This window comes from Phyllostomus discolor, chromosome 1, assembly GCF_004126475.2.
Source record: "Phyllostomus discolor isolate MPI-MPIP mPhyDis1 chromosome 1, mPhyDis1.pri.v3, whole genome shotgun sequence".
Lineage (NCBI taxonomy): Eukaryota > Metazoa > Chordata > Mammalia > Chiroptera > Phyllostomidae > Phyllostomus > Phyllostomus discolor.
Genome location: NC_040903.2, coordinates 37,844,926 through 37,861,753, shown reverse-complemented (window position 1 = coordinate 37,861,753; position 16,828 = coordinate 37,844,926). Strand labels below are relative to the sequence as shown.

The window sequence follows — 16,828 nt, the reverse complement described above, 5'->3', positions numbered from 1 at the left end:
CTTTTCATATTTTTTTCCTGCTGAATTATTAGTGTCTGGTTGCAGACTCTTGCCTAGTCTCTCCTGCGAGTATTGGTTGATATGTTTGATTTGGGGCAACTGCTTATTTACCACCAGAAATAATATATAATATGCAGCACATGTACCTTATCATCTTTATAAAGTCTGAAAAAATGTCTGAACTTCAAAATATACCTGGCCCAAAGGATTTCAGAAAATGACTTTTGAATACTTTATTCAAAACTGAGGCTATTTTTTTCAAAAAATGGATAACAGCTTTGTATTTTTAATTATCAGTCTGCAAATGATAGTAACAATTATATATAAATGAGAATAAATAATTCATATTTGAAATCAAGATATTATGTATTTAAAAATGACAACAAAATGAATGACCCCAGGATGCTTGCTTGTGGCATTTTTACATAAAATTGTTTTAAATTTTAAAATTTCAAGATTTATATTAAAAAATCAATAAGCTATTTTGCCATTTTTTGAACTTTTGGTTCAATTCATACTTCAAATTATCCATTTGCCACTGTAATGTTGGTCCAACCTAAAGTCATCACTATTCAAAAATCAAAAAAAACCCCAAATGGATTATGTAAGCTCAGGCTCCTCAGGAGCCACAGAGGAGCATAAACTTGCAAATGCATGTTTCCTTCTCCCAGTGGTTTTGGTTAAGTATTTTACGGATATAAAAGTAGACTATAATGAGTGTCTAATTGCTTGAGTTATGTAGGGTCAAATAAGTATAGGCTTTCCCCAAATTAATCTATGTAAATTAAACATAGTCAGTACAGGGATAGTGAAAGCTTTATTTCTTGACCTGGAAAACATAGTTAATTAGGAGTTCTTACCATAATTATCAAGGTCGCTGGTCCTATAAAACTCCAAATGAAGTAGGTGTCAAGTCGGAGCCAACATCTGCAATGAAACACAAGGGAGAGAAGGCATTCAAGGACTGGTTATGGGATATACATCAAGAGTGAGCGAGTGACAGAGAAGAATGTGAGTTGCAAAGCATTCCACTGGGAGACAGGAAATATTACATTGCTTGTTCATTTAAATGCTGAATTACTTGCCCAATTTCTGACAGCACTATTGATGGAGTAAGATAATTACCCCTGGAGGAAGCAGGAAAAAATGGCACAGAGCCTATTTGCTAAAGCCTTTGTCTGTCATAGAAACCTTAAAAAAAAAAGAAAAAGGAAGAAAGAAAAAGCCATACACACAGCCATTAAATAGAGTAGCTTTAAGCTATCCTTTTCTCTCCAATTATGGTGCTACATAACCTGTCTATCAGCTGTCAGGCAAAGTGACATTTTCCTGTCAAGAAGATCTCAGGACATTCTGTACAAAGAAGAAATAAATTTGCTATCAGAAGATTGAAGTTTAATTAGGTTGGGCAGCCAACCTTTGAGAGTTCTTGAGTCTTAAAAAGTGCATTGTTACCGCTAGTGCTTCTGGGGTCGCAAATGATCCTTAGCATCCCATGAAGTTGATTCATGACCCAAAGTAAATTATTAATCACTTAATTTCAGCTACATTTAATACTCCCCAATTCTTAAAGCCTCTGGGAAATTACATTTTCATTCTATGGGATGACAGGAAGACAAAATGGAAGTGACTAGTTATGAGAAAGATTAATGTAAATTTTGAACAAATTACATTTGATGTTAAAAATCATATCTTGAATTATTTGCCATTTTGCTATATTGGAGGCATAATTTAAAAATAAAACATCTCCAGCTGAAACTATTCAAGGGTGACTTGCTAAGTGGTCTAAAGCTTATATCTGAAGTATGTAAATATACTGCTTTTTAAATAAAAATGTTACTTAAATCTCAGGAATAATGGAATACTAGAAAAGCTATGAAGAAAGGAATTTATAACTGTCCATCAACAGAGAAATAGGCAAATAAAGTGTTTCCAATTCATATGATGTAATGTTACACAACAGTTAAAAGGGAGGAAGTAGAACTTTATGTCAGTAGGATTGATCACCATAACAAATTTAAGTGAAAAAGTAACATGAATAATTTATACCACAGACCTTTGAACTGTACATATTCATACTTAAGGTAATACATTTTTGATAGATATGCATGTGTGATATTTTTTTATTGAAAGGGGAAAAATAACCAAACTCATTTAGTAGTTGACTCTCACATGGGAAGGATTAGAAGTGGACCAAAAAGGCTTCAGCCATGTTTTATTCTAATAATCCCTGAAAGCAATGTGACAAAATACTAATAGTTTTAACATATGATTGATAGAAGCAATGGTATTTATGATTTTTTAAAACTTTTTTTGTGATTTTTAAAATCATAAAAAGTTCAAAGCCAGGTTTTTAAGTAAAAAATTCCCATATTCCCTGAAAAAAAAATATCTCAAGTCAACAAAATGTGGATACCATCTAAGTTAAATATATGTAAACTAATTTTAACAGAAGTATAATATTTGTGCTCCAATAAGAAACTAACTACAAGCTCATGGTTTTTACATGGACAGATGACTTCTCTTTATTCAAAATAGACATAAGAATCTTATTTGGAAAAAACACTATTAGGGAAACAATCAACAAACTATTAGCCATTAGGTTAAGTAATTGGTTATCTTTTTGTGTGTGTGTGTGTGTGTGCTGCTATTAAAAAACTGGGTCATGGAAAGTAAGAGTGTGGTGCTGCCAACAGGCAGAAACAGACCAGAGACCTTGAGGTTGAAATAGGAACACTGTCTCTATTCTGACCATAGAATAGTTTGTTACCATAATAGAGATGTGTATGGGCAGAAGGGAGATCAGAACAGTGGGAATATTCATGGGTCTCTCTGAGTTCTCAACAAAGACCATATTTTCCCTCAAAGATAGGAAGAGTAACCAGATTAGAACACACACACATACACACACTTCAAGAATGTTGTTGAAATCACAACATGGTGCCATACTAATGTTACATTTAAGAATGAATGTTAATAGTACAGCCCTTGTTCTTTTGTAGGTCAAACAAGTTTTTGAAACCCAACCGGAGAATTAAAATAGGTTTGTAGGAAATTCTTTTTAAAAGAAAATCCTTCAAGAACTTCTGAAATTGCTGCAGCTTATGGACTTCTTGAGAAATAATTTTAATTACATTATTACAGGGTATCTTTGCTTAAGTAGGGAATTTCAAATTATAAATAATCTTATTAGCTATTTTGTTAAGATAAAGTAATGTAAACTTTAATAAACTAATTAAATTTTGACATTATAATGTTTTACATTTTTTAAAACAATCTCAGCTTAGCAAATGCTTTATTTAGAAATTAATGTGTTTTTGGTATAGTTATCTCTAAATGTGGACATGAAATCATTTAGAAGTTACTAATTTTATTCTTTAAGAAAACTCAACTTCTACTTGCTGCAATAGATTTAAATTCCCTTCAGATTTGAGCAGTGAAAGAGGCAATATGAAACACTTAAAACATACGAAGTAAATCATCCTTCCCTGAGCACTGCCTGGGTGTGACTGTCTTCTGAAAGGCAGGGTGGCAAGGATCCCTTTTCTAATTTGATTGCCATATGGCCACACCTGCTGTTGTTTTTGGCCATGTGCTGCTTTCTCAAAGCTTTCTGTATTTCCTCTCTATCCCATTCACTAACTACCTTAAAAGTTCTCATGATTCTGTCCCTGAGTTCCCTGTGTGGATGTAAAAACAATTCACTCTGGCTTCAAGATGAAAGTGTTGTATATTACATGTATGTTACATCACACCTGGTACAGATTACATGCCTGGGCACATATGTCCCATGTCATAGTATTCTATAACCCCTGGCTATTTAATGTCACTTGGATGCAATGCAAAATCACTGGTCAAGACAAGAAAAGGGCAGATTAGTAAAACAAATACTAGAAGAATAACTTATTGCACTAAGCACAATAAAGTCCAGCTCACAAATGGCCAGAATGACCTGCTATTGAGGAACAGAATTTATTTTGTTAAATAATTGATTTTAACATGCCATTCCTGTTCATTTTAATGTGTGTTCTTTTATAAATGAAAGTGAGTCATATGTGTATAATCTATAATTTATGTTTACAGTGGTACTATAACAAAAGAGATGACTTGAAGTTCAAAAAGCAAGTGAATTCTGACCACACTGCCTGTTTATTTGAAGCAATGCTGAAAAGGAATTGCATGACAACAGATGTATTCTGTAATGCAAAGGAGCACTTGTCATATACCATAAATCTTGAGTTTTAAAAAGTTTATCTAGTACAAAGATGCTATTAAAATTCTTTTTGTAACATTTTCTTTAAATTATAATAGCAGCATATATAGTAATATATACGAGGTCTGTCAGGGAAAACCTCAGCCATTGCTAATATAACAAGAACAACTTACATGACATCAGCGTAACCTGGCAGCTAAGGAGAATGGACTGGAATGCACATGTGCTCAAAATGACAACTTCACCATGCTAGTCAGTGGGGGGGTAGATACCACTGAGTGAGCATGTGTATTGTATGGCTATCTCATTCAAAATGAATGAGTGAGTAGAGCAATACAACTGCATCAAATTTTGCATTAAGCTTGAACATTCCTCTGTGGAAACTTTTGGGATGATTCAGAAGGCCACAGCTATGGGCTGATTGTCAGCTTCATCAATACAATGGACCGATTCATGCATCCCACCTCTTGCAGAATTTTTTAGCCAAACATCAAACCACCCAGGTGACTTAGCACCACTACAGCCAAGATTTAGTACCCTATGACTTCTAGTTTTTCCCAAAACTAAAATCACCTTTGAAAGGGAAGCAATTTCACACCATGGATGAGATTCAAGAAAAAACGATGCGGCAGCTGATTGTGACTAGAACTGTGTGAGGTCCCAAGGTGCCTACTTTGAAGGGGACTGAGGTGTCATTGTCCTATGTACAATCTTTCCTGTATCTTGTAATTTCTTCAATAAATGTCTCTTTTTCGTATTACATGGATAGATACCTTCTGAACAGACCTTGTATAATAAATTCTTACTGCATCAATACAAGTTTATTAGCTTAACACACTGAAGAATGGAGTTAATCCACAAGGATAAACTATTGTTTTTTTTCCAGAATTATTCTCTTCCAAAATACAAGAAATATAATTACAAATTAAGTGGGAAAGATGTTGATATCTGGATAAACCTCCCATAAAAATGTAAATTACTAATCCTGTAAAGATCACCTTCCCGTTTACTCAAAACAGAGAAAAATTAAATAATGAGCCAAATTAATTTCCCAAAACAAGACAATAGAAAACTACATTTTTAAAGTTTATTCTCTTCTACTAGTAAACTATTCCTCACAACTTCATTATCATCAGTCATTTCTGAATCCATATTTAAGAAAATAGTTAGGTTAGGTCAATTGCTCATATATATAAATGTCACCCAAAACATATGTTTTAAAATGCTTTTAGATACTAGTAACAGTGCCAGAATGTAGTCCCCTATTCAAAGTTAGCATGTTTAATGTAGTAACATTGAGTTGACTTGGGATCTTGTATTCTCTTGCCTGTTTAAAACACTATCAGAGTAGACATCTGACTATTAACAGATTTTCTGAAGTAATGTAAATTAACAATGATATTTGCTACTTTTTCTATAGGACCCTAAATCAAAGACTAAACTACTCTTGCTTTCAAACATAATAATAGCCAGTAAACACTTTCTGGCTATTATTAGACAATGGGATTTAAATGAGTTAATTATAGTAGTCTGTTTATGAGAGTTTGTAAACTACGTAATCTTTTTTTTCTGTAACAGATGCATGTCTCCATTTGTACTACATACATCTGTGAAGATTGGGGTGAGAAAAGAGGAAAAGGGACCAATACATACTCCAAGCATAAAATTACTTTAGTTCTAAGCTTGTTGAATAATACATCTATTAAGAATTTTAAAATCCCATTTTCATCATAGCACATTCAGACATCTCATCTTGAAATAATTTGTGAACAAGTGCATGAACTGGAAAAAAAGGTTGACAAAGTGATACAGGAAAAGAAAGTGATCAGCTGTAGTCAAGACTAGCATTTGTGGTCCAGCTACAGTGCTGGATCTTAGAATTCAAAACTAGCTCCCATACATGAGATATAAATTATGTTATCTTCATGTCCCAAGAAGCTATTTTTTTAAACAAGGGTTTTGCTATTTTTCCAGCAAAATAGCTTCTATGTTTTTATGGTAGACTACAAAGGTGAATAGCTCTATCTGTTATAAATTATTAAAACTAAATATTGGAATCATTCTCATAGTCCCATGTTGCTTAAATTAATAAGAAGCAATTGTATAAGAATTGTAATCACTACTCATAATTGAATGCTTTAACTGTAATTTATTTTAAATTTCATTAAAATTAAAACTGTACTAAATATAAAATTTGTATTTCTGCATTAGTATCAACCAAATAATAGTACAGGTGAAGATGGTTCTAATTTAATACATGCTTATATATGTCAGATGCATGACTAATAGTTGGTTGAGACTGATTTCATTCTACTCTACATGACTCAAAGTCTGTGGGGCTACTATATGTTTCTCAAAAAGAATAAAGACACAAAGTTATAAAATAAAAACTAGTTTTGTTGAAAATTATATATTCTCAATGAACGGATGATAATATTTATTTGCTGTGCATCAAGCAGATTTTTGAAACATATCTCCAGTAAAAATATTAGATCTTTCTAAATATAAGATCATCTCTTGATAAATTAGTAAACATTTTAGTACTTTAATTTTAAATTTTGATAGTTTAAAACAGTTGTATTGCAGTATCCCGTTGGCCCCTGAACAGTGTGGGGGCTAGGGCACTGCCCCTGTGCAGTCAAAGATCCTTGTACCACTTTTTGACTACCCCAAAACTTAACTGCTAATAGCTTCCTGTCCACCAGAAGCCTTACTGAAAAGATGAACAGTGACTGACAAATATTTTTATATATGTATTATATCACATATTCCTATAATAAATTAAGCTAGAAAAAATGTTACTAAGAAAATCATAATGAACAGAAAACACACTTGCAGTGTTTATCAAAAAAAAAAAAATCTGTTTATACTTTTAAGTGGGCCTGCACAGTTCAAAACCATGATGTTCAGGGATCTGTTTTTAAAGTGTACAACTTAAGGGTGTTTAGTACATTTCAAGTTGTGTGATGATCACTGTAGTCTAATTTCATAATACTTTCACAGCACACAGATGAAAAGTGTACCCATCTACAGTCACTCTCCCCAGTCCTTGCCACCATTTCATACAAATGAGATAATGTAATGTGCAGCCATTTGTGATTCGATTTTTTCATTTCACAGAATGTTTTGCAGACATATCTATTTTGAAGAATGTATCAATGCTTTTGCTTCATTTATTTTGATTTCCAAATAATATTCTATCATCTACAAAGACTATATTTTGTTTATCTTTTCTTTAACTGATGGACACAGAGTGTTTCCATTTTTTTGCGTAATATAAATAATGCTGCTATGAACACTGTGTACAAGTTTTCAAGTGAATTTATGTTTTCATTTTTCCTAGTAGTAGAACTGCGAGGTCATATGATAACTTTGTTTAGCTTTTTGAGTATCTACCCAACTATTTTACAAAGTAGCTAGCTGCGCCATTTTAGAAGGCCGCCAGCAATATATGAGGATTCTAATTTGTCTCACATCCTCACTAACATATGTTATTATTGTTTCATTGTAAACTTCTAGTAGGTGAAATTGTGACCTAAAGGGATCTCTAGCTGTGGAAGTTACCATACTCTTTTGGTTCCAGTAAGAACTCAAGTCTAATATTCAACTTCATATATGTCAATGAGAAATACTTCTTCATTATCTTACTATTTCCCGCTGGCCAAGCTGGAGTTGAAGATATCTGGTGATAATGTATCTGCAAGTTATTCACCTCAATGAGATGTTATAAGCAAGAATATTTTACAACATCAGATAATAATATTTTTAGAAAATATTACAAATATTTAACTTTCTCTGAGTGGTTTGCAGTGCTTAGAAACTATGAAATGTATTAAATACACCTGTGCATACAACTTGCAGATAACTATCAAGTTCAATGTTCCTTGGCTAGGCTCTTCCTTAAATAATACTACAACATAGTATTTTTAAAAAATCAATAATTGCTTTTATACCCAAATGACTAATGCTACTTAGGTACTGATGTGAAAATAAAGAAATCTCGGAGCTTTTATCCAGCAGGGGAGAAGCTCCCCCTTTAGTGCTGTTCTTAATCTAGTGAACTGGGAGACAAATCTGACTTAATAGATGATTTATACAAATTTTCAGATCATAAAATTTGATTTCACTTATTTTTAAGAGCTGGGCTATGCTTTTAGTACTCAAGGATGTTCTGATCCATTATAAATGATTATAACCCAATCGACATCTTCCAGAAACCCCTTACAAATTTCCAAGCCTGTACTTGAACTCTTTGCTCCTTCCTAACATGCTCCCTCCTCTTGAAACCAACTTCCAGTCCTTTTCCAATCTACCCATCACACAAATTACTGCTCTTTCAGTTACATATTCAGATTACAAGGCAAGTGCTATAAACTATAAACGTGACCTTTTTCTTGGAAACACATCAGTTGTGCAAACTGTTTGCATTTTGTGGTAATACTGAGGTAATTAAAGTTTAAATGAAAAGATTAGTTTCAGGTTATGATATCAAAGTATTTAGCTCTGAATTTCCAAATCTGTCCTGTCTGAATCGTTGGAAAGTCAATGCCTGCATTTATCTTCTGAGTATCATATTAGGTGGCCTCACTAAATGGCCATATATAATGATGTAAATGAAACTAAGGGAAGATACACAAATAGATAAAATGGAATAAATGCCAATTATTAACAGTGCAATTTAGACCTGTGGTCCACTTCCTGGGAGTTAGTATTTTTAAAATGACTCCATTGGTCTTTAATCGAATTTTGTAAATGTCTGATTATTGTGACTGTTAAGTCACACTGTCATTCATGACTAAGTGTTAAGTCATTCTCAGTAATAATGTCAGTACAGATAAAAATTTTATTAAGTAACATCAGAAAATAATAGCAGGCCTCTCTTACAAGCATTGCAAATTGATGGCAAACTGAGCAACTTCTCAAAATCACATTGAGTATGCTTTGTGTGTGTGTGTTTTGTACATAATAACCAATTTAACATCCCTAATAACATTTCAAAGTAAAACACATCCCAATCCATCAGTCACATGGAATATGATAGTTACCACTATCTGTACCAAAAAATATTTATTTAACCTACCAAAACAATTTTCTCTTACCATTGATATGATTTTCTACTAGAAATGTAGGCTATTGCTATTATTAAAGGTTTCAGAGATAAAACCTCATTGTCACTATAATAAAATGCAGCCACATAAGTTAAGAGGAGAAAAAGAGGAGCCATATCCATTATTTGGATTACTGTACTATACATTGAATGGCTTTATTCTATATGCATTCTAAATGTTTCAGACTAAGGAGTGAACATTTAATAATGATGAGGTTCCAAAAAGTAATTAATTAATTAATTAAAGATACTTCCAAGACATAAAAATCATTGCTCTTAAGAAGAATTTACAGAAAATTGCTGATAATATGTGTCCAAATTCTTGCTAAGTCTAGTTTTTTTAAGACTGTGATGTTTACATATTTGTATTAAAAATTGAGTGTAGCACATGAGAACATGGACAGCAAAGCAAAAACCTTGAGATAGTAGTGTTACATTTTAAAAGTCATGTGGTGATGAATGAGCAGGAAGGGGAAACAGAGGAGGAACAACAAAGAATTTTCACAATAAGGAACGAGACACACATGCAGCCATCCTTCAAGTTGTGTAAAAACTCATTGCTTACATTTCTCTTTGGGAAGATATCTTGATTAAGCTCCTGATGGAACATGATCTTCCCATTTCAGCTTCTCAAGTAAATAAAAATGGTAGAATAAGTTTTCTTTTTTCAATACCTGCTTTATTGATGGGCAAACAGCACTGTGCAGCTATTAGATTGAATGAAGTCTCGTAGAGTAGGAAAACATTTTTTCCATGTATTCTAACAGCCCATATGTGGAAACTTTATTTAAAACATATAAATAAGACATTAAACGTTCTATGCTTGTCTGTAATAGAATTTTTAAATACTTCTAAAAAATGTATTAATTTTACAAACAGAGAGAGAGAGACAGAGAGAGAGAGAGATTGATTTGTTGTTCCACTTATTTATGCTTTCATTGGTTGATTCTTGTATGTGCCCTGACTGGGGATTGAACCTGCAACCTTGGCATATTGGGATGATGTTCTAACCAACTGAGCTACCCAGTCAGGGCTGTGATAGAATTTTAATGCAATTACCCGTATCCTTTTCTTTTCTCTACCGTCTCTTTTGTCTTGATCTGTTTTACTTCTCTTTGAGTTTGGAAAAATTGTGATTGTGAAACTGAACTATTATTAAAGCTGTTTTTTTTTTTGTTTTTAAATTAGTGCCTGGGAAATAAATTAGCCTCTGTTCCCATGAAGTAATAACATCAGTAAATGAGAACTTCCAGTTATGGTGCAGGAAATTAAAGCAATGATGGCCCAAGACTTAACAAAGTCACAAGGGACTACACATTATTGATTCTAAGAAAAGATAGATTCTTACTACCCAGAAAATGACATGTGTCTCAAAATAAATGACTAAAACACAAAGAAAAAAACTTGAGTTAATTCCCGAACAGGAAAATTTGCAAATATCCAAAGAGAAAAAAAATCAACATAAAATATAAATAAAAACAAGGAACTGCAAAGGAGCAAAACCAAACTGCCAAACACAGTATTTGAAGTAGCATAAGGTCACAAATAAGTATGACATTCAATTTAATATCTTAAAGAGGAAATGCTTTGATTGAAACATAAAATTCTATGATTTGAAGAGAGTTGTTTCTCACGGGTTTCTTTTTTGGGTGATGAAAATGTTCTAAAATTAGATAGAAATGATGGGCGCCTAATACAGTGAATGGTCTAAAAATGAGTGAAGAGTGAATTTTATAGTATGTGAATTATATCAACAAAGATGTTATTTGTAAAAATCCCATGACCTACCTAATACCTCTTCTTTAAAATGTCTTTACAGGCAACGCTAGATAATTTCTTATGCATTCCTAATCTGTTTCACAGTTGTCAGTGGAATCCACAAAATAAACCACAATTCACAATGTTAGATTTGAAGAGTAATTACTATTAGTTACATTGAGACAAAGGGCTTTCTGCAACCTGTCATTGTACTCAAGAAGAATATTCAAAAGAAGTGAAATGGTCTTTTAATCATGTTCTTGGTCTCCCTGGGCCAGCATATATTCTACTTTAACTATCCCCCCAATAACTCTGGAGTCCTCCTCTTGTTCTTTCCTCCTCAAGAATCTTTTCTTACAGGAAGTGAGCTGCTTAATCACCAGCATATTCAAGCTGCTGATTGATGGTAGAAAAGTCACGACATTTGGCCTATTAACTCTGGAACAAATGGATATTTCCTAACCTCATCCGAGGCATCACTACTGCTTTGACATCTTTTTCTTAACGTCTAATTAGCTCCTTAACACATTTTCTGTAGTGCCCATTTCAAAGCTTTCAAACCTCCTGTGCTGTCAGGATGACCCCACCTGACTACTCAGCAGAAGTCAGCATTTCCTCCTTGATGGGAAAGCTCTTCTACTTCAAAATTTACCTTACAGGGTGTGGCAAAGTAGGTTTACAGTTCTTTGTGTAGAAAACAATAATACAATAATTAAGAAACAATAATGCAAAAATAAATTGTTTCATGGACTCACAACTGTAAACCTACTTTTGCCCCACCTTGTGTGTGTTCTCTCTACACTCACCTCAGGAGAGATGTTTACCATCTCAAAAACACCCCAGTGTGGTGGAAGCAAACATGACTTGTTTCATCACATGTCTGCCACTTTTTAGCTCTGTAGTCATAGGCAAGCCAATGGATACATCTGGAGTTGGTGGATACTAAAGACACTTCAGTACCAAATCAAGGTTTTTCTCATCTTATACCCAATCCTAGGCCTTTCTACCCTTTTAGAAACTTCCTTTTATATATATAAAAAAAATGAGGCATTTTTCTCTGTAGGATTCTCCTCCTATCAGCTTGATGCTTTGCAGATTAGACAAGCTCAGAGCTCCATTTTTTAAATCTTTCTGTATTACTGTTATCTTGAGTTAATATTTTCACTATCTCTCAATCAAACTTCCTCAGGGTGTAGATAATACTTGAAGACTGCTTTTTAGTGACTTATCTCCTTTCACACATTCTAATTTGGTCTTCGCTTCTAGCACTTTATCAAAATAGTTGTTGCGAAGGTCAAATGATTTTCCCTTAATGCTTACCCTATTTGAGTTAACTTTGACAAAAAACACTATGGTTTTGAAACAACATCTTGAAACTTTTTTCTCACGTTCCCTGACCCTGATTTGGTAGTTTTCTTTCTAAGGCTCTGTTCACCTGTTCTCTTTCCTATTTTTATTTTCAATTTTCAACCTTCAATCTATGTCCTAAATGTGGCTATTCATCAGAGATCTATCTTGGTCACCTTTCTAATATTTTCCTATTGAATCTTTTATTCATTCTCAAGATGCCAAATGTTATATTGAAGTGGGTTACAAAACTATTTTTCATGGAGTTCCTTAAAAGTATGCCGGACGGCTCCACATACGTATCTCACCGATTTAAAGTTACACTGAAAATAAAATATACCACTATACTCCAATACCCACCTGGGGAAAGAAAAGGGAAAACACAAATTCCCCATGCTCCTTTCTTTCTGTTAATGACTAATGATCTCACCAGTGACTAGAACTGACATGTCTGGAAGAAGAGAAGCCGTTAGTGTCAGGACAGCACAGTCCTCTGAAACACAGTTTTAATTCCCATTTGACACATGCCTCAATGCTCTGAAAAATATTAAAATAATCATTTCTTCCTAATTACTCAGGGTTATAATTAAGATAATGAAAAAGTGTGTCATTTGAAAACAGCATCATACTGAATCTCAGCATTTTTTTTCTCTTTGCATTATAACAAAAGTACAACCATGAATTGAGTTACCCCATTTGGTTCTCCAGTTCCTTCACTGATTGCTGTGAAGTGATAAAAAGACCTTAGCTATCGGGAAAATTCTAAGCTTTTGTTTCCAGTAGATTTAAAAGTGAGAAAAAAAGAAAGAGAACATCAACTCACACTTTATCTGTTCCATAGCTCCTGTAATCTACTGCAGCCGACACCGCCACAATGAGCGCCGGCATCCCGTAGCCGACCAGGTAAAAGTATTTCCTGCGTGAATGTTCACTCTCAAACACCTCCACCAGCATGATATAGAGCTGCACACCCTCCAGGAACATCCAGGTGAAGGCGGCCAGGAAAAAGAAATGGAGGAGAGCAGCAAAGACCGCACAGGCGATCTAGGGGGAGGGACAAGTGATTTAGTCAAACAACTCCTCAAGGAAATAGTATCAACCACCCTAAAATGAAAATAAATATTTATCAAGACTTCAGTAAAAATGCAGGTCTGCGGAAGAATAATCTGCATGAGATTCTTAAAATTCAGATATTAAAACTTATTTAAATATAACCTGTCTTTGAAAATGATATTTAACATTTTATTAATAATGGCTGGTGGATCACAACATAGTATTTGGAAAAAGTTCTAAGAGTATACTGATACTTATCGATGGGATTAGTCTAAAGATTTTACAAATCAATCTTGGGAATTTTTTTTTCTTGATCGTATCACATGTGTTAATGTATTAATTATTAGTAAATAAAAGAGAATACTAAAAGAAGAAACGTTCTTAAAATTAAGTAATTACAGTGTTTATAATAGATGATTAATCCATTATTATTAATTCTAATTTATTTCTTCCCTGCCTTGTTTCAGAAAGGATACAAGGTAGCATTGGAAAGTTCATGCTACATAGGCATAAAAATAGATCTGATTAAAATAAAGTGTTCCAGGTGTGCTTTCTCTCTCAATTTTTTTGTTATTGTACTAAATATTGTTCTAGACAAGCTTGGTCAGAGAAGGTAGCCAATAGTTTAAAACAGTGTGAACTATTTTGTTTGGCATATTTAATAATGTACTACAAGTTCCAGCTGACCATATATTAATTTTCTCATGTTAGTTCCTAAAGTGTTCACTACTTTGGAGGGCATCTTCATTTCTTATAAAAAGTCTTAACTAAAATCTATAGCTCCTACTAGAAAAGGGTGACAAATTTATAGGTCTTATCAGATTAGTGTGGATTCAATGACTCATGTGATCCTTGAGAAATGAGACCGAAGAGGTCAATTTCTTTGTTTCTGAGAGATGACAGGCAGGGGGAGAGGAGGAAGTCCAGCATCAGAGGGCTAGAGAGAAAGCAGAGCCGGCCCACCGTGTGATGCGGAAGAGGACACCTGTCCAACAGTGAGAGGAAAGACGGGTTGGGCTGGCTGCACTCTACCCAAGGTTTTCATATCAAACACTGTCGTTCATGCTCTTGTCAGAAATCAGTTTTGTGCAGTATGCAACATTTGGTGTGTAACATCAGGAAGCAAAAATAAGAATACGGTTGCTAAATGAAAAGAAATAACATGCCATTTGAATTCCTAGTTAAGAAGAAAATAAAATGATTTCTTTCTGCAACATAAAACAGTTTTCAATTTCTTGTTTTTTAGAGTTAGAATTTGAACTATTAATTTTTATCAGAAAGTTTTATTTTGGGGGCAAAAGAAATGTGTACTTTGTGTATTCATATGTATGTGTTTATCGGAAAAGCTGTCTGTCACATTTGTATATGATAAGCAATTAAAAGCATAGTCAGCATAATTGTAGCTTTTACAGCCATTAATCATGAATGTGTAATCACAAACACAAATGCAACTGCATGTTTATTGTAAAGTACTCTATACATAAGGACACATACTAGAAAATAGCATTAAGTGAATGAATTATTCATTATGCCTACGAGTCTTTTAAAAAAGAAAGTTTTCATTTTCAATTTCAATGAGAACAAACTTTACTATGTGCTTGAATCTTAAATATGAAGGGTTTCACAAAATTATAAATGGGTATGGTCTGTATAATATATTATCTATTTTCCATTATTTACATTTTTGGTATCATTTTACTAAGAACAGTTAGCTAGTATTGTTCCTTTTCTGTTTCTCTCTCCCTTCATTCCTTCCTCCTGCCCTCACTTTGTATCTTTTTTAATGTGATTGAATGAAGGTACCAATAATATTAAAGTATGAAGCTGGCACTTAAAGATGTGAACAGAACTTGAACAGATATAAATTACCAAACAAAATTTGGAAGGGTTATATATTCAAAAATTTACCTGAAGTTTGATCAATTTTCCAAGATACATCAATTAGAAAAACTTATTTAGGCATACATTTTAATATAATAACCACAATTTTTAAACAAAATGTATTATAAACTTCAAAACATAACAATTATATTTATTAGAAAAAATACTACTCCATTCCCCCAAATATTTTATTTTTCTTAATATTCAGCTCTATAGTTTTTTAAAAAGAATGAAAAATCTAATAAAGTCACACAATTCTTTAAAATGATTTATAAACAAATTTCTGAGGAAATGTACATTCATACATCCATAGCATTAGCTGCTGCTTTATGACAATGGAACATGATGAGAGGGAAACTGAATAAGATTTGAAAGTTAGTATCAATCTTGGATAACTGGAAGAGAGGGTATTTTCAAACTTGAGTATTGCCAGTACTGCACAGCTAGAAGTGGAGAAATTCTTTACTCATATCAATGTAAGTTGCTTACTGGTTGGTCAGTTCGGTTGATCCCAATCAGGAAAAGCAGCTCTGCTACAAACAGGCTGATGCAGAGGTTCTTGTGGATGGTGTTACGGTCACTTTGGAGCCCGCGGAAAAAGCAAAATGTGAAGATGCAAATCAGGAGACAAACAAGGGACAGCAAAATTCCAACCCATGTGATCACATCCAGAAGAAGGTCATGGACTGCATCACTGTGCTGGGAATACAACAGGAAAGTCATAAGTTGCAAATATGCATAGCCAATTATAAAGAGTTACGAGGGCCTGGATTAATGACATGCAATTTTAATAATGTACTAAATATTCTCCACATACACAATGAATAAGATAATTGTTTGGGTTTTCTAGTTCATAGGTAAAACCTTTTATCTTTTCTCTGAGGTATACACCTGTTTGATATTCAGGGATGTCAATAGTGTTTGCACCTTGAGTAGCTACATACATTTTCAGAATATAAATAGTTGAAGCAAATCAACTGAATTCTGGATGATTTTTTAAAAAGTTTTTCAACCCATATCACTTCTAGGCTAATTTTTTAAACAAGTACTATTATGGAAATATTCGATTTAAAAATTAAGCTATACACTTAACATAGCGGTATTTCAACTGTGGAAATGGTTTTTGAATCACTGGGGGATTTTTATAAAAATATAATTCCTTTGCCTTATACTTTGTCAGAGCATTCCAAGGTTGAGTTATAAAAGTGTGTATTTTTGTAAAGATATCCAGTTAATTCTGACGAATAGCCACATATTTGTACCACTTATTTAGTGGAAGATCTAAAGGAATGAGGATATTCCTGGATTTATATTTGTATTAAATGGCTTCAGGAGATCAGGAAGTTCCAACCATGAAGTATTTTGCATAAATAAATCCTGTTATACACAGATTCAAAATAAGTATTTAGAATTACTATACTTGATAACAGCATATAGAGCTAAGAAAAAGCTCAAGAAAAGTTCTGTAT

General features: G+C 33.3%; 1 protein-coding gene across 24 annotated transcripts in view; it reads right to left on the bottom strand.

Moving 5' to 3' along the window:
* ADGRL3 (adhesion G protein-coupled receptor L3) overlaps nucleotides 1-16,828 on the bottom strand; it is a 755,368-nt gene that overhangs the window by 67,048 nt on the left and 671,492 nt on the right. For all 24 annotated transcript variants that reach the window (XM_036021098.1, XM_036021052.1, XM_036021045.1 and 21 more), the window contains 3 exons: nucleotides 15,849-16,058; nucleotides 13,249-13,469; nucleotides 861-927 (listed from right to left, as the gene is read on the bottom strand). In XM_036021098.1, coding sequence (XP_035876991.1) covers nucleotides 861-927; nucleotides 13,249-13,469; nucleotides 15,849-16,058 — 498 coding nt within the window. The remainder of the gene's footprint in view (nucleotides 1-860; nucleotides 928-13,248; nucleotides 13,470-15,848; nucleotides 16,059-16,828) is intronic.